This window comes from Ovis canadensis, chromosome 3 (genome assembly GCF_042477335.2).
Source record: "Ovis canadensis isolate MfBH-ARS-UI-01 breed Bighorn chromosome 3, ARS-UI_OviCan_v2, whole genome shotgun sequence".
NCBI classification, from domain to species: domain Eukaryota; kingdom Metazoa; phylum Chordata; class Mammalia; order Artiodactyla; family Bovidae; genus Ovis; species Ovis canadensis.
This window is the reverse complement of record NC_091247.1, coordinates 118402378-118421297: the sequence shown is the minus strand read 5'-3', so window position 1 is coordinate 118421297 and position 18920 is coordinate 118402378. Positions and strand designations below refer to the sequence as shown.

The window sequence follows — 18920 nt, the reverse complement described above, 5'->3', positions numbered from 1 at the left end:
CACGTGGGTGACTCACCAGGTTAGTCTCTGCATTACAGCTGTTGAAGAAGATGGCTCTCTGAGCGGCAAGTGTGCCCTAAGTGAGGGTTGCTAGGCAACAGGCCCACCATGCCAGTGCCTCAGAGCTGGCATTTAGCAGCGCAGACTGCCTGCCTGCCCGCCCCTCTCAAGCTCAGTGGGCGCACTTCTGCTGTTGGATGCAGTCTCCTAAAACGTGGCTCCTAGACAACCTGCACCGGTGCCCTGAGAGTATTGGAAGGCAGGTTCCTAGGCCGCACAGAAGCAGGACCTCTAGGAGTGAGGCCATAGAAGCCTTCTGAACAAGCTTCTCAGAAAGGCACACCGACCCAGGGTGGGCACACTGTTATCAAAACACTTAGAAATCCCTTGGGTTTATCTAGGTCATTACAAACAGCTACCTATAGACAACTACAGAATCTGAGGCTTAGTGTGACTTTAAGACTCCCCACTCTCATCTGATAGATGGTGAATTACTAATCCAGGAAATGGGCGAATATCTTGCAAATTTCAGTTCTGCAAAATCGGCAAAGAATGTTACATTGTCCTGGCACATTCAGCTGGCTCAGGGAGAAAATGAATATTAGACTATATGTGGTATATTTTCATTAATTTCTCCAGAAACTTTTAGTTCATTATCAAAGACTCAATCAACCCTTTATTTTTCAGGAGCAGGGTGTGAAATTGTTCAGTAATGTGTAATTATAAAATTGAACCAGCCTAGTGTGTGAATATACCTTAATCTTACATAACCTCAAGAAAAGGAAAAAAGTCAGAAACTTGGCGGGAAAAGGCTAGTTGAGGGTGTACCAGGTGAAAACAACTCATGACTGTTTACATCACAGCCTTGAATACTGCATGTTTCGTAAGTTAGGTTTCACTGTGAGAAAGGGGACAGCCGGCTGGGGAAGTTAATCAGCATTAAGGAACAGGTTTCCCTGGTGGTCCCGTGGTCAAGAACCTGCCTGCCAGCATAGGGAACATGGGTTTGAGCCCTGTGGGAAATCCCACATGCCTCAGGATGAGGCCCATGCACCACAACTGCTGAGCCCGTGCTCCAAAGCCTGCGTGCTGCAACCACTGAAGCCTGCTTGTGGAGAGCCTGTGCTGCGCAACAAGCAGTCCCTGCCTGCCGCAATTAGAGAAAGTCTGCACAGCAACGAAGACCCGGCACAGCCACAACGAAGTAAGAAGTAAAAATTAAAACAAGGACATAGGGTTATGAAGAAGACTTAGGTAATGAACTGAAATCATTCTGTGGCAGCTTCAAATGTGTACAAATTCTTTTGACAGCTCCATCAAAAGATGGCAGTCTAATTACCCAACTTTAGTATCTCGTTTTTAACAGTATATATAATGGACCAGACTAGGCTAGAAAAGACAACACAGCTACCTGCCTCTTTCTCTTGAAATGCTTACTCTTGGCGGGGAGGCCACATGTAGGTGTTACAGCCATAACCTCAGCTAAGATCTCCCTCGTCAGACAGTATCACCAACAGCTTGCAGACTGCTCCAGTGCCCAGTTTTTTGAACCATCCCTGTGGATACCAACTGGTGCAAAGTGAGTTATTCCTGTTGAGTTCTGACTAAATTGCAGATCTGTGAACAAAAATGCCTTTTTAAGCCACTAAACTTTTCAGTGCTATAGATAATCGGAATTTAACTTACCACAGAGCCAACATTCCCCATCCTACTGTTTCCCAAACTACTGCAGATGCTAACAGATATTCAAGGGGAAAATACACGAAGTTGTCAGGCACCTGATAATTTGAAATTTAAAGTTTAGACCACCCCCCTCCCCATTCAGAATTAAGTTTATTCTAAAATTGGGAGCCATGGCAAAACAGCTACTGCAACTATAAAGGTTCCAGTCGTTCCAGGAGTAGAAACAGCAGTCTGGCTTTGAGCAGGCTCTGTTCTGAGACATCACTTTCATCATTTGGAAGCAGAGCAGTAGGGTAGTCCCAAATTAATCCAAATGTGATACTGAAGTGTTGCATGGTAAACATCAATATTTCTGTTTTCAAACTGGCCCACCTGGGATATTCTCAGGGCCCTGTGGCGGTTTGGTACATCTGACAACTCCAGTTCTGAAGGGCTTCCCTGATGGCCCCAGATGGTAAAGAATCTGCCTGCAATGCATGAGACCCAAGTGCAATCCCTAAGAAGTTTCCATCATCAATCAAGTTTAGGGAGCGTTGCAGCCATCTCTGTCTATACCTGTGTTCCTTTAGATTCACAGTGCACATCGGCATTGAGATCTTGAGGTGAGAAGTCTGTTTTAACTTGAAGAAAGCCTTGTATGGAATTAACTGGTCATGGAACCACTAACATCTCAAGGAACAATACTGGGAAATGATGGTTTGGACCACTGGTTCTCCAACTTTCTGACCCCAGGACCTCTTTACATTCTTCAATTACTGAGCCCCCCACTCCCACCCCCCTGCAAAGAGCTTTTGTTTATGACAATTAAATCTGTCATTACTTTCCATATTAGGAAATTTAAAAAATTTAAAAATACATTAGCTCAGACTTATGGTCAAGTTGAGATTGACAGGAACCAGATTCACCTCACCTCAAACAATCAAAGACAAATTACATGAAAAAAATATGATTTTGAGAACTGACAATTGGCAACAAAGGATAGTGAAGGGGAAAATGAGGTCAGCCTTGAGATTAGCAAGCTTATTACTCTTTTGAGAGCTTCTGGGCTATAGTGCAAGGAGGGGGAAGAATGAGGGAGCTGAAGGGCACCCCAAGTTGAGGAGACAGAGCTGAGGGTGCAGAGGGAGCAAGGCGGCTAGAGCGGGAGGGCCTGGAGAGAGCTGCACAGAGCAAGAAGCCCAGGAGTTCGTGAAGTCCCGCCTGGCCCCCGACGTGAAGTCTCCAGCTGCGTTCTGGACTGAACATGCGTGTGAGGTAACTACTCAAGAGCCTGGAAAAACCATCTCAAAGACTTAGACAGAACAGCGTCTGGTGCTCATGCAGAGCTGAGGATAGTGCCTGCTCTCACCCGTGAGATCGGGAAGCGTGACTCATGGAACCCTATGGAACACACAGGTCTTGCTTCAGAAACGGGGACCGATTAACCCTAAACTGAACACTGCTCTGGTCCTGCCTTAAACAACCCTGCTCATCAGCAAAACGTGAAAGGATTAACGTTTCCAAATAACTGCATCCCAGAGCAACGCTCTGGAATTTCTACAGGAATAAAAATACCCAGTACTCAGTTTCTAGTGTCTGGCATCCAGTCAAAAATTAGCAGGCATTTGCAGCAACATGGATGGACCTAGAGGCTGTCATAGTGAGTGGAGAAAGTCAGAGAAGGAAAAATATCATACGATATGCTTTATATGCAGAATCTAAAAAGAAGTGATTCAAATTTACAAAACAGAAACAGACTCATAGATTTAGAGAAGGAACTTATAGTTGCTGGGGGTGGGAGGAAGGGATAGTTAGGGAGTTCAGGATCACCATGTACACACTGCTATATTTAAAGTGGATGACCAGCAAGGAGGTCCTACTGTACAGTATAGCAGAGAGAACTCTGCTCAGTGTTATGTGGGGGGAAGTTTCGGGGAGAATGGATACTTGTGTATCTACCTGACCATCACAACACAGTTAGCTGGCTATACCCCAACATAAAAGTTCTAAAATAGTAATAATGTTAAATTTACCAAGCATGCAAAGAAGCAGGAAAATAGTCCATAATGATGAAAAATAAAATCTATCAGAACCAACTGAGACCTGATATACACTGTGATAATTAGCAGATAACAATATTAAAACAGCTAACTAACAGTATTCTATTTTGAAAGCATTAAGTAGTAATACAGATGATGTAAAAATGGTTCAAATAAAGCACTGTAGGTGAAAACTATAATGGAGCAGATAAAAAAACACACTGGATAGCCCTGATGACGGACTAGACAGTGCAGGAAAGAACTTAAGTGAACGTAAGAGAACTTTAATAAGAGTCATCACTGCGCCCGAGGACAATCTCAAATGGCCCAATATGTGTGTAACTGCAGTCTGCTGAAAGCGGGGGGAAGGACAATATTTGAAATGATGCCTGAAAATTTTCCAAACTTGATGAAAACTGTAAAACTACAGATCCAAGAAACAGCATTCGTAACAATGAGGCTTCCTAATGCTTTGGATGGGAACAGCCCCTTGCTTACTTGGTACTAGAGACACTGCCGTGCATTAGAAAGCCTCCGCCACGCCGAGGGCGGGCCGCTCTGAGGGAACAGCACTGGCGCACGCATACCACCATGTGAAGCAGATGGCCAGTGCGAGTCGGTGCACGAGGCAGGGCGCCCAGGGCTGGCGCTCTGGGACAGCCCCGAGGGACGGGCTGGGGCGGGGGGCGGGAGGCGGGTTCAGGGGGCGGGAGGCGGGTTCAGGACGGCGGACACGAGTGCACCCGTGGCCGACTCATGTCGATGTGTGGCGAAACCACCACAATACTGCACAGTAATTAGCCTCCAATTAAAATAAAGATATCGATTTTTTAAAAAAGCATTTCCCAATACCAGTCTGTTATCTCCAGACAGATATATTCTGGTAAAATTTATCTAAGCAAAACATTCATACTTCAATTCAAAGGCAAAAACTTTTCTAAGAGACACATATGATTTCCTTGAGTTGGTGACATAGCTGACCTAGATCAAGGGACATTTTGAAGTTTCCACTTGGAATTACAGATTTTTCTATTTTAAAAGCCACATAAAGATATTTAAAACTCTTATACCAAAAATTTGATAAAATTTAAGGTTTACTTTCTGACTTGAAGCTAAGATTTCTTGCCCTGGTATGTACTTGTTTCCAATTATCTCCATAAACTCTTAGAAGCAGGCATTCACATCACAGGCGCAAGCTACCAATCTGGGAAGGACCAGGGGATCCACTCAAGAAGATAACAGAGAGAAAAGGACCTAACCAGAGTGAAAGGGGAGGGCTTACCGTACAATTTCCTTTTGTATTTGTACTTGTTTAAAATATTGTTACTTGAGTTCTAATAGCTCTGGAGGCATTACTTTCAATACAGTAAAATAATTATGAAATGAGTATTAGGCCAATCTATTTGTTTAATACCACTCGGTTCTCAATTAAACTATAAACAATCATGTGATCAACAGGAAAGGATTCCTCCATAATCTTTGCTTTGTAAATTCCCAAATAAAGCTTTCCTTGTCACGCAGTTTCTCAAGTAACTGAGAGCAATGTTTCATAGGTTTCCAATATTTTACTAGAGTCTTTAGACACACTTATGTTTGAATCTTGGGGATTCATACAGTTCCTGAAAATCCTAGTTAACTCTATGGAATCTAAAATCTTAAAGAAAAATATACTCTTATTTTAAAATAATTATTACAAACACGCACATATACACACATGCACAGAGTGAAAGTTGTTTGTCTTATCAATACTACCCTCTACTACTTTTGCCAATTTCTAGTGTTGCCACTTGATTCCTAGCTGACCCACATATAAACATACAGAATAATGGTTTCATATCACAGATACCAGTATCAGCAGTTCTCAATCTTTTGAAGTGAACTGAGCAAAATAACAAACACACACACACACTTAAGAGTCAATATTTATTCTGATTAATATTTTACAAAATTTTGACAGATTTAATTTATGTAAGGAGAGCTAATTTATTAAACACTTTACAGGTTTTTCTTTCCACAGAATAACACGTTAAGTAGCAAAATAATACTTGGCACAGTTATAAATAAAGAATATAAAATTAAAATATTCATAGCTTAAGTACAATAATGATGCTGTTTTATGCCTATTAATATTTCAAATAAATTCCTGGGAACAACAGAAATAAGGAAAAGATTCCAAAGGAGTAATTCATGTTTAGAGCTGAGAAGTAAGTTCCTATTTGCTAAAAGTATCCAATTAAGCTGATGTGAACTATTCCTCAAAGGGTCACCCTTATTCACAACTTTAGAATGGGGTTAAACTGGTTCCACACGTAAGACCTATAAAGTCATCTGAAGGGACACTGCTGCATAGTTGGCTCCTGACCATTCGACCATTTCTGAGTTACAGATTTCACTGGTGCTATGAGATGGTTTAGTGCTAAAGCATTAACATTGCTAATATTTTCCATGTATACATCTACAGTTTTTTTTTCTATTTAACTGAAAGACATTTCTTTCGCACTTAAAAGAATATTGTACCATAAAGAAAGAACATGGTAACAACACTCTCATTCAAACTCTGAGAAAACCGCCACTGTATTTGACTGTTAATAAAAAATGTTTCGATAAAAATTGCAACTGAGTCTTCATGTGAAGTGGCTCAAAATACAAAAAATTAAAACAAATTCTAGCCTTTTATAAATAACTTTGAATTTAAAAATCATCTAAAATTTCCCCCGATTAGTAGTCAAAACTAGCAGAGACATTTGTAAAGATAACCAGTTTTGTACATTCTATGACAAAACGGCACAATGCTGTTGCCACCCCACACCCATCTCTTCCCTTTTCAAAAATAAAGCGTGTATGCCAATTTTCTAATATCAAAACGCTCACATACACTAAGTAATCTTTTTGATGCATGACTTATGGTCAAAGAGACTACTATATAAAAATGGTACTTGGAAATACTGAACGTCAACTATATACAGTTTCGCTGCTCCTCTTACTAAGGCAAGGGGCGGGTTTACCACTAGACTGCTTTAATAGCTGTAATCTGCATTTTACAGAGAATACTACTTTTACCAAGCATCAGACATGCAGTGAACTTGCAGGGTATAATGCCTATTAACAGCAACATCGAACACCACTAGAAGCTCATTAGATGTCTCCCTTTTCTTTTCGGTTGGATAAAATGAAATGAGCAGCTTTAAATACACTAACACATAGAGACACAGGAGAAAACTATGCGATAACTTATTTATATACAGATACACAATCTTTACACTGGTCTAGGGCCTGTCGTCAGTCTGGCCGCCCTTTTCCCACTCTCCGCTGGCCTATCCCCTCTCACACACTTCCCACAGGTTGCCTGAACCACAGTTTGTGACAGCACTTAAAAAGGACTCCACCAAGTCTCACTCTGTAAACAGCATTTGTGGAAGCAGTGACTAACAGTTCACCATGAAGGTATGGAAATGCAACAAAAATTGATCAGTGCATCATGTTCAACAATTAGAAAATCTTTCTGAAACTGTTTCAGACAGCATTAACAAATTTCAAAACATTCAACGCTGGGAAAACTGAAACAGTCGTAGAGATAAAATTCTGACAGGTCATTTTTAAAAAACCAGAATATACCATTAGCTTTTCTTGTATTCACATGTCTATTATGTACAGAAATCATGCTCCATCTTTAGCTAGACTCCCATTATTTTGTCCACAATTTATTTTTGCAGTATATCCGTTTATCTCTATCACTGAGAATTTTGCATTAACTTGAAAATAGCTCAACTCTTAAAAATTGGACTATCTGCACATCAAATTAAATTCTAATTTACGCTTTACTGGATAGTGTGTGCTAGTATACATTCTATGAGGTGCATCATGCACTTAGTAGGGCTTTTAAGTTGAACAAAATAACATGACTTACTATACTCATGCAAGTGCTTTATTATCAGACCATAAAACCTGAAGAGCAAATTATTTCACTGAACTAGAAATACATCAGCACTTCAACAGCTGATAGCAATAAAATATTGTTAGCACATTTTTTTGGTGAACATTATTTTCCTGTGCCTCTGAAGACACATTACAGTAGATCCCTAATAAAACCACATGATTTTCATCACAGTATTTACATGTACATTCTAACACGTATGTAATACTAGTCTGAATCAATTTAAGACAACTCTCTTGGAATTGAATGCAATACTAATAGTAGATTGCATTATAAAATTTAGCTGTATACCATAAATTTAGTTTTAGCTAGACTCGAACATTTCTCATCAGTAAACCATGTCTGTCAACAGAATAAGTTCATTCTTTCCTCATGAAAAATGTTATGAGAACAAAACCAAAAAGCTGCATATGTTGTGAATTCCCACATTAAGAACCATTAAAATTCTTGTTAAGATCTTTATTCTTCCCAGAAGTGGCAGTGTGTTCTGTCCATGTTTACCTTTGTTAACAAAAATGTTGAAAAAAAGACGGTAAAGTTCACTGTTAGCCCTACATATAGCATGCTATTTGTTCAAAGGATGTGGATTCGAGTGTGAGAGAGACACGGACAGACACAATTTTCAGGCACCACTCAGCAATATGCTTCAAAGGATAAAGATGGTGCTACACGAGCTGGTACCCAGATCCTGATATTTGGTCATATTCTATTGTATACTGCCTGGTCCAGTCCACGATAACAGGACGAAAGAGGCCACAGCATCGAAATTCAAAGAAGTCTATAATATTCCTTACACATCCATGGCTAAGCACCCCCCGCAAAAAAACAAAACAGAGAAACAAACAGAAAACAGAAAAAGAAAAAAAGTCTATTAGTACAGTAACTTAATATGAGTTTAACATAATTTTATGTTAAATATATTGTTTCCAAACTTAAATACTCAGATTTTTTTGTCAGAAAGAATCTGCTTATAACTCTACAAGATATTTATGCATTCATGTTTCTTCAAAGCTCTGACAACACTGATTTTCTCCTGTGCTTATACCATGGGTTACACTATTATATTTTAAAGTTATTCAAACATCCATCTCTCATTCCTATGTAAAATAAAATTTTTGCTAAAACCTTTCCTTGACTGGTAGCAAGGAAACAAACTATATCCAAAATTGAGAAAGTAAAAGAAAAAATAAATATAAATAGCATGAATGTGACAGTGTACCCTAAGAGTAACAAATTAAAAAAAGAAATGTCAAGGGAAGTTCCTGCAATTTTAGAAACCTCAAGAATACCTTTGGAAAAGCAGTCAGTTTCACACCTTATGTAATTATTATGCCAGTGGGAGAATTCTCAAAACTGTTCAACTGACTCTATTACTTTTTCTTTTAAAGATCTGCGTGCTTTCCAAAAGCATGCAACAATTAACGGCACCACAAAAGCTCGAAGGTAGCAGACAATTTGTTTGAGTAAAACTCAAAGTTTTAAATATTTCATATTATTAGGAAACTACTGTTTAACTCCAAACTGAATGCAGCTTTCCAAATATATACATATATAAGTAAAAGAATAGTACAATCTCCTCAATAAATGGTGTTGGCAAAACTGAACAGTCACATGCAAAAGAACTAAGCTGAACCACTATCTTACAGTATATACAGAAATGAACTCAAATGGGTTAGACTTGAATTTATGAACTGAAACCAGGAAACAGAGATGGTAAGCTCCTTGACATTAGTCTTGGTGATGAATTTTTGAATCTGACACCAACAGCAAAGGTAACAAAAGCAAAAATAAATGAGACATTAAACTAAAAAAGGTTCTGCCCAGCAAAGGAAACCATCAACAAAATGAAAAGGCAACCTACTGAATGGGAGAAAATATCTTCAGATCACATATTTGCAGGTTGATATCCAAATTGCATAAAGAACTCATACAACTCAAAAGAAAAAAAGCAAATAATCCAAGTAAAAACAGATAATCTGAATAGACTGATGGCCAAGAGACACGAGAAGACATTCAACATTACACTAATTGTCAGGGAAATGCGAATCAAAACCACCACGAGACCACACTGCCACATACTTGTTAGAATGGTTATTATCAAAAAGACAGGACAAGCAAGTGTTGCGGAGGATACAGAGAACCCTGTGCACTGCTGGTGGGAACATAACTCAGTGCAGCTGCTGCGGAAACCAGTATGGAGGTTCCTCAAAAATTAAAAATAGGACCACCATATGATTCAGCAATTCCACTTCTGGGTATTTATCCAAAGAAACTGAAAACACTAGCTTGAAAAGATGGATGCACCCACGTGTTCCCTGCAGCATTATTTACAACAGTCAAGATATGGTAACAGTCTTAAGTATCCATCGATGGATGAATGGATTTTTTAAAAAATGTGACACACACACATGCAATGAAACAAAATCCAGCCACTGTAAAGAAAAAGGAAATCCAGCCACTGGCAATAACATGGATGGACCGTGAGGGCACCCTACGTGGAGTCAGTCAGACCAATACGACACTATCGCACTTACTCTGAATATAAACAAACCGGAGCTCAGAGACAGAGAACAGACTGGGGAGGCCAGAGGCTGGGAGTGGGGCAGGCAAACGGGTGAAGGAGGCTCAGAACATACAAACTCCCGGTTCCAAACAAGGGAGTCCTGGGACGCAGCGTGCAGCATGGAGACGGCAGGCTACATTGCACTGCACGTGTGAAAACCGCCATGGGAACAGATCGTGAAAGTTCTCACGACAAGAAAAAATTTTCCAGCTATTCATGGTGACAGAGGTTAACTAGATTTTAATGGTGATCACTCTGTAATGTATACAAGCATCAAGCCATCATGTTGTACACTTCAAACCAACATAATGTTGTATGTCAATTAAAGGTAAAAAGAAAAAAGAAAAATTAGGTGTGTGGAAATCTTTATGTCATTCAAACAGCAAATAAAATAAGTAATCCGGGACTTCCCTGGTGGTCCAGTGGCTAAGAATACACACTCCCAATGCAGGGGACCTGGGTTCGATCCCTGGTCAGGGAACTAGGTCCCACATCAGGGAACTAGGTCCCACATGCTGCAACTAAGAGTTTACACGGTGCAACTAAAGATCCTGAGTACTGCAACTGAGATCCAGTACAGGCAAACAAACAAATAAATAGTTACAAATAATAAGAAATCTGAAGCAAAAAGTAGCTGCCTGAGACTCTAAGAAATTTCCCCAAAGAATGAATTTCAAGCAATTGTATTTTTTAAAATCTTATTTCAATTTTCTTGATCCATTCATTTTTCAATGAAAATTTATAGAGTGATGGAAACGTTAAAGAACAAATACTAAACATCAGTAGGTCAATAAAGTTTGAATCATAATTAAAGGGAAAAGTGAAATCTTGGTATTTACGTTTTACAAGCTATTTTATACATGGCTAAGTAAAAGAAATATTCCCTGTTTCATATCTTATTGCCACTTTAAAAGAAAATACTTCCCTTTGATGTACTCATTAGATATTTGCTTAGTTTAGTTAGTAAGGAACTTCTTGAAGGAACTTCAAGAGAAAATATTAAACCCACAAAAATGTACGTACTTGAATGGACTTTCAATAGATGTTGTTGTGACTTTAAAGTGCTTGTATCTCCTGGCATTCATTCTTTCGTTTGTAGTAATACCTAAACATGATATCTGAGAGGCAAAAGAAATTAAACCATTAAATCTCTGAATATTTAATATAAAATGAATTAAAATTAATTCTCAGGATTAGGGTGGAGAAAAAAGATGATGAAGTCTGTTTTTGGTTTTCCATCAAGAAACATCAAGCTAGTGTACAAGAGATCATCTGTCTCTATGAAAAGTGGCTAAACAGGGAAATAATTTTTAAACAGGTTACTCGGCATTGTGTATGTGGAGAGATGGACATTATGGACATATTACTACTCCATCGGGCCCTTTAAGCAGGAGATTTTTTAAAAATCCTAATTAAAAGGAAAGGGCTTCCCAGGTGGCTCAGTGGTAAAGAATCTGCCTGCCAATGCAGGAGACGCAAGAGATGCAGGTTTGAACCCTGGTCAGGAAGATCCTCTGAAGAAGGAAACGGCTACCCACTCCAGTACTCTTGCCTGGCAAATTCCATGGGTAAAGTAACCTGGTGGGCTACAGTCCATGGGGTTGCAGAGTCAGATATGATTGGGCACACACAGCACACACAGAGAAAATCCATATGTATCAGTTCTCTTAATTAAATTAAGAAAAAGTCAATTAAATTAACTTTAAAAATTAAGTTAAAAAACCCTCTTAATAAATACTGATATTTGCAGGTAATAAAATATTACTATTAAAACACTTACAAAACTAATGGCACCATTAATCTAAGACCACAGTTATATCCAATTGGATGCCTGTAAATCAGCAAAGACAGAAACAATGAGCTCCGTTAAGAGTAGTGCTGAAAGCCAAAAGCTCCTCATGTAAGGAGAGGGAGGCGAGGAGGAGAGACAGAGGGGAGAAGAGAGGCACAGCCAACTCAAGCTTTTAGCTCTTGAAGAATCTTAGCTATTGGGAAGGAGAAGTGGTCATAAAGAGGACACACTGTTATCTTTCAAGCAAGGAGTGAGTTTTTAAGAGTTCTCTGCATACTAAAGAAAACTCATTTGCACATACCTGATACATCTGACACATGAGTAACACAGCCACCCACATGAAATGGAAAACACTGTTCAGGAACATCCAAAACATCCAAGGTGAACAGGTGGCGATTTGAGTGATGTATGTCCAGAACCCATCCTTGGTGTAGCTGGTCTCACAGTGCAGTCCCCAGTCTAAAATCAGAGCAGAAGCACTCAGATTTACTCGATAATCATCCGAGCCCCTTGTGGGTGATTTTGTAGCAGGTACCACTTAGAAAACATGACCTAAGAATTTAGCTGGTGACTTTCAATGCAAGTATTTTTGCACTCATAAATAATTCCCTTATCCCCTAGTGAAAAAACATAAGGAACAGAAAGCAGCAGCCAACCTTCAAAACAAACCAACCTGTCCTGTAACAACAGTTTTTATCTGACTGGTATTGCACACATAGAATACATAAAAACATGTCCTTTATACAAAGATGAGATGATAATATACATGTGAGACTTCTTTGGAGGGAAGGCATATAATACAAGGTCACCTTGGGGAGGAGAGCTTTTTCCAAAGCAAAGTTTACTCAGAGAGCTGCCGCCATGAAAGAACCAATGTTGTTGCTGGACCATGCTCTTTCTTAGGGGTGCTGGACTGCCAGAGATTAGGGTAAAGGTCTCCGACCAAAACTTTCTCTCTCTGTTCATCTCTATTTGAGGAACTAGCCTCCTTTTTCATTACAGTATTAATAATAATGAAGATTATTCTTAATATCTGTGGGAGCAGGAAGACTAGGACATCATCCAAGACTTATTTTCAAGTCAACATCTAATATGTCTTCATGCTAAGTACCAATGAGCCCTGAAGGACAGTAACTAATATTTTCATTCAAATTATTTCCAAATTATGTTCTCAGTGCAATAAAAGCCTATTATTTCTTCTAAAATACTAAACCATATGATCAGTGAATGACAACTTATTTTTAACCTTTTAAATATTCTCCAATAGACAATAATTATACCTTACTCTTCAAAATATTTCAAGTTCTGTGAAAACTGAACTTCAACTATATTTTCCCAGCTGTTTGATAAGAAAGAGCGACTAGCATAATCACAAAATTTACAAACTACTAAAGTGAAGCGAGCATGCAACGTGAAAAATCTTGCTGTATTTTACCCAGAAGCTTTTCAAAACCTATTACAAGATAATTAACTGATAATTCTGTTGCTTATACTCTACTGAATATGTTTGATAGTTCTGTATCTATTTTTTCATTGTAGTGAACTGCCTCAGTTAAAAGACATTTGTCATTATCGTATTTTTTGTTAACATGGTGAAGCATAAGTTTGCAAGCATTTGCTTTAAGAAGATAAAAGGTACTAATTGTACTCACAAGAAACACAACCATAAATCATCCAGCAGATCATAAAAAGCAAGAAGAACAGGTAGCCCATAAAGTATCTATGGTTGCCTGCACCTAGACAACAAAACAGAGCAATTTTTCCAGCTAAGAAAACACAACCAGACACATACCTAGAGGCGGCTGGGGTGGGGAAATGCCATGAAAAGTGAGATACACATTGGACAGTAATCACATACGTTATTTATAAGATGACTGTCAAGAAAACAGTTGTTTTAATGAAAGTCTTTAAATAAAAGAAGGCTTACAATTACACACACAGATGTAGTGACTGCAGTGAAATGCATTCTAAAGTCAAAAGTCTTAATGAACCAAAAATACCACAATATTGAGCTTTGATTCCACTGTGTGTTTTGAGGTTTAAAAAGCCCTATCTTATCTTTACTTTTATGAACTCTATAACCAGACTTTTTAAAGGTTTCTCCCCAGAAGTCATGCAGCCTTTGTAGCATCTCCCAGCTGTCCCTCATAAAATCCCCATGGCCATCTCTCAGGCCCTCAGTCCACTTCCCTAGACTGGGCCATTCTCAACACTGACGTATGCAGAGTTCTTATCCGTCATTTTGCTCTGCCTCTGTACATAACAATTTTGTAGCAATTTTTAATTGTCTTACTTTTTCTAGTTTAACTAAAAGACAACACAACCTGCCTCTTGACTGATTTCACTGCTGTCCAATGGAGAAAACAAGAAAGAGGAGGCACCAGAGAGAACTGATAAAGAAATTATATCAGTCTTTCCTAGACAACGATTTTATGATGTCTTTTCCCCTCTCTCACAACTGAGCTGATGTACCGCCAACAAGGAAATAACTAGGGGAACGAGGAGTGTTGCATGGTGCAAGAATGAAGCTTCTACATCTACTTTAATATTGTACTCCATTAGTTACCTGCTGCTGCTGCTAAGTCGCTTCAGTCGTGTCCGACTCTGTGCGACCCCACAGACAGCAGCCCACCAGGCTCCCCCGTCCCTGGGATTCTCCAGGCAAGAACACTGGAGTGGGTTGCCATTTCCTTCTCCAATGCATGAAAGTGAAGAGTGAAAGTGAAGTCGCTCAGTCGTGTCCAACTCTTAGCGACCCCATGGAGCAATATAAATGAACAATATACTTAGAAATTACTAATAAAACTTACCTACACAGTTACCCACCCATGGGCAATGATGGTCGAATTTCGCTATACAGCGGTTGCACACACCACAGTGTTTGGACCTTACTGGTTTCCGTATCTGTCAACAGGCATGTCAAAAGATTACAAAAGGCACTGTACCTAAGACAGAAAAGCTGAACATTTTCTCAAAATACAGTTATGAAAAAAAACAAGGTTTCCAAAAGAATAGATCCAATCAAAAATCATTCTTGATTAATAAAATGTCAACTGCAACAACACAGATGAAAAAGAAGGCTACAACTAAAATATAAACTTGCTGTGTGGACAGTCAAAGAAACAAACAAACAAATAGAAACTCCTAAGGTGGGGCAGAACCATCAATTTACAAAAATAAGAAACAAATACCAATCTGTTATTGCAATGAATGGTACTATATTTAATTCATAACCCTTAAATTCCTCAAATATCACTCTTTTGGGTTCTTAATGAAAATCTATCACAGTGAATGATACTGCTTGTTGCTTAATAAAATGAAACTGTTCCTTAGTAATAGGAAGGTCGTTAGAAGTTAATAAAAGCAGCTTTTAAAATTCAAATCATTAATGTCTTCCCAGAGTTAACATATCTAGCACACACACAAAAAAACACCCAGTAAGTGCACGCATCTTTCAGAGCCTCCTCAGATCTCAGATTAAGGTACAGCACTTCTCCCTGCTGAACTGCAAGACCATTATCTAAGAAAACACAACATGCTGGTGAAGTTTAGGCAGTCCCTGTTTGTTCTAAAAAACAAAAAATAATATACAGCTCTCGACAGGCAATAAAGAATTCATTTTCATGATGCCTTCTGTTTCAAATCTTGTGAAATGCTTTTCTCTCCATTACTCTAAAGCGGTCAAGTGAATATAAGAACTCATTAGTGATCTTCAAAGAGCTGTTAGTCCCAATGCTGGATACATGACAAGAGCTAGAGTAATAACACTTGCTAGAAGCAAATTTCAAAATACCCTTCATTGGTGGTTCAATAAAAGCACTGTCATTTCCCCAAAACTTTACATAAGGTTATACATGATTCTGAGGGTACTGAGAAGAAGGCATAGGTGCATCATGTGGCTCTTACATGGGCTAAAATAATCTGTGGACCCAAGAAAAGGCTAAGTCATTCTTCACCACAGATGTGAGACTAAATCTATCAGCAGAAAGAAGTAGGATATATCAAACAACTTCTACCCTAACTTGCAACTCTCAGCTAAGTCTCCTCTTTGAGCAACAGGTATGAAGGAACTCTGCACAAAAGCTGACACCAACAATTCATTGTTAGGAAATTCTGATTTACATCTGTCTTCTTACCTATTTGTCAAAGTGAAGGAGATCCATGTAGTTACAAATACCTCTGTCAATCTGACTCATTTTATAGTACAACATGCTCTTGATTTTACAATACCAAATTATCTATCCAGAACTACAGCTTACCGTAACATAATACATAATGAAAACATTTATGCTATAATGACAAAGGTAGTCTTGTTCTTGCCATCAGATATCTACTTAATAATGAAACTGTACTGAGCAACTCTATATAAAAGAATCTGTTTGCCATATGGCAAAAACATCAGCAATGTATACTTGACTTTGTGGAACAGAATAATATGTTCATAGAATAGTAGAATATAAAAATGTTCTAAACATTAAGAATACAATTCTGCAAATTACCCACTGTAAAGCACAGAAACAAAAATCTTTTTAAAGCATGCTTTAAAATACAAAAGAATCAGTACTCTAAAGTTGTTACCCAAAATAAAGCAGTATATATAGTGAGAATCCAAAATCGTAACTGTTTGTCAAAGAATGTAAGTCAAACTTAAAAGAATCTTTAGAACTAGAGCTTAGTTTCAAAAACTCATTCCAGAATCCTCAGCTAAGTCGATTATTTCACTATTATTGTTAAGATGTTAGTTCACTTGTAGTGTGTAACTTAAAGGCATAAAAGAACATATAGTTTCAAGCAATGATTTGGGGATACTTCCATTTCCGTACAGAGAAACATGGTTTATAAAGGAACACTGTATGCCACAGAAACACTGTGGCAGTCCATACATTTCCCACAAGAACTAATTACAAAAATCAAGCAGAAAATCACTAAAACACAAAACCGTATTATCTACGACCTGGCTGAATATGACAACTTTTACTGACAATGATAAAAGAGTGCTCTAATTTGCATAAACACTCTAACACAGATGGATAACTGCCCTGATGTTGTCTTAAAGATTACCTATTTCCCATCATGGCCTTTAAACATAAGAAACTAGGATAACAGCATATTAGGCAATCAGTAAACTTGATTTTAAATACTTTATTAGTTTTCTGTTGAATTACATTCTGAGAAAAAAAGAATGGATACAAATGAATGGCAACAGTGAATCGGAAATGCAGTTACGGTATAACATCAGGGGGGACAAGAACACTGGGAAGAAGATATCTTTTCACCACCTGTCCTCCTGTCCCATGATCTAAAAGCCTTCTGGCTGGGGGATCATGAAATGTGCTCAGTGAAAGACACTGTCCTGGTTTCCCAAACTCTCTATGCTATGCCACTGCTGAGGGAAAGGAGGGAGGGAAGAATAGAGAAAAAAATACTACCAAACAGGTACTGCAGAATATGCTGAGGTCCAGACTTCCTGTCTCTGCAAGTTCAACTATTGTCTGTGAATTAAAAAAACACTTCATTCAAAACAGAACAATATTCATCAGCTACTGTTCCATCGAAATGAGTATCAACACACACTACTAAATACAGATGACCAACAAGGACCTACTGCATGGGCACAGGGAACTCTACTCAGTATTTTGTAATAAACTATAAGGGAAAAGAATCTGAGAAAGAATGTATTATTTTATATTATTATAATTATATTTTATGTTATTATGTAATAATAATAAATATATTATTTCTCAGATTACATATATAAAACTCAGTGATTCAGTTATACACAACTAAATCATTGTGCTGTACACCTGAAACGAAAACTCTGAAAACCAACTATACTCAATATTTATATGAATGTCAAGAAACACACATTTATTTTTAATTAACCAAGGTTTTCAGCTGAAAATAATAAATTTCACTTACTTCTGTTATTTTACTGTAATTTGAATACAGAAATTTTATTTCTTGGATATATGAATAAAGCAACCCTAAACTTAAGTTACAGGAATAAAACTAAATTATGTAAGAACTAGTCTGCATGGGTTTTGATGATTAAGGGATAAATGTAAACCTGAATCCAAAAGAGAGTCGACTCTTCAGAGCTAGATTATGCCTTAAGAAAACCTGGCAAATCAACTGGCAGTAAATGTCCGAAGAATACCGGCGCGTAAGCGCAGCGTGCTTCGTGCAGCACAGAGAGGGGCAGACTGCAAGAGCCTGCCCGTGCTTTAGTCGACTGCGGATAGAAAGACGCATCAGGATTTGCTCTGTTCTCAGGGACTGGGTCAAATGACTCTTAAAATAATTTAACTGCCTCTGGTCTATTTCTCCACTTAACATGACCTCTTTGGATTATAAATTTGGCTTCCCTTAAGTACCTGAGACATAGATGACGGGTGCCCTGGATCACATATACAAATATGTCAGCTATTAGAACAATTTATCTATACTATCAACCAGTTTTCTGGCCTTCTAGTTTACATGGTCTTTTAACAAACATTTATTTAACGAATGCAAATTTATTTGCTGAAGCTTTACAGAGATGTTTAAAATACTGTATTAGTCCCTCAAAACAATCATAATCCTTAGAAAGGAGAGAAACGTTAAATATTAAAATGTCATTTTAACATGTCACAGAAGTCTAAGGACAGGCATTTCAAGAGCACCAACTATATACATAATCTCAGATTGGTTTGAAATTCCCAGTTTCTTTACTCTCGTATCTGCTAAAAATACTGATAATCTGGCAATAAAACACATGTAACTAGTTAGATTGTATCTTGCTACCTTTTTCTTTTGTTCTTCTGTGGCTTTAATAATCCCTGGATCTGATTTCCAAGATTTTCCAAAATTGTAGAAAAGTGCAATACTGTTGGCAAGGAATGGAAGATGGATAAATAGAAAATTGAGATGTGCCTAACGTTAAGGAATCTA

At 38.2% G+C, this 18920-nt stretch overlaps 1 protein-coding gene across 2 annotated transcripts in view; it reads right to left on the bottom strand.

Moving 5' to 3' along the window:
• Positions 1-5610: 5610 nt before the first annotated feature.
• The window catches only part of ZDHHC17 (zinc finger DHHC-type palmitoyltransferase 17), a 98940-nt gene continuing 85630 nt past the window's right edge, over positions 5611-18920 (bottom strand). The window contains exons 11-17 of one of the 2 annotated variants that reach the window (XM_069584076.1): positions 18774-18898; positions 17420-17482; positions 14801-14894; positions 13643-13726; positions 12292-12449; positions 11222-11316; positions 5611-8439 (exon numbers count right to left, since the gene is read on the bottom strand). In XM_069584076.1, coding sequence (XP_069440177.1) covers positions 8301-8439; positions 11222-11316; positions 12292-12449; positions 13643-13726; positions 14801-14894; positions 17420-17482; positions 18774-18898 — 758 coding nt within the window. In that variant the 3' untranslated portion in view covers positions 5611-8300. The remainder of the gene's footprint in view (positions 8440-11221; positions 11317-12291; positions 12450-13642; positions 13727-14800; positions 14895-17419; positions 17483-18773; positions 18899-18920) is intronic. The other variant, XM_069584078.1, reaches the window with a different exon arrangement.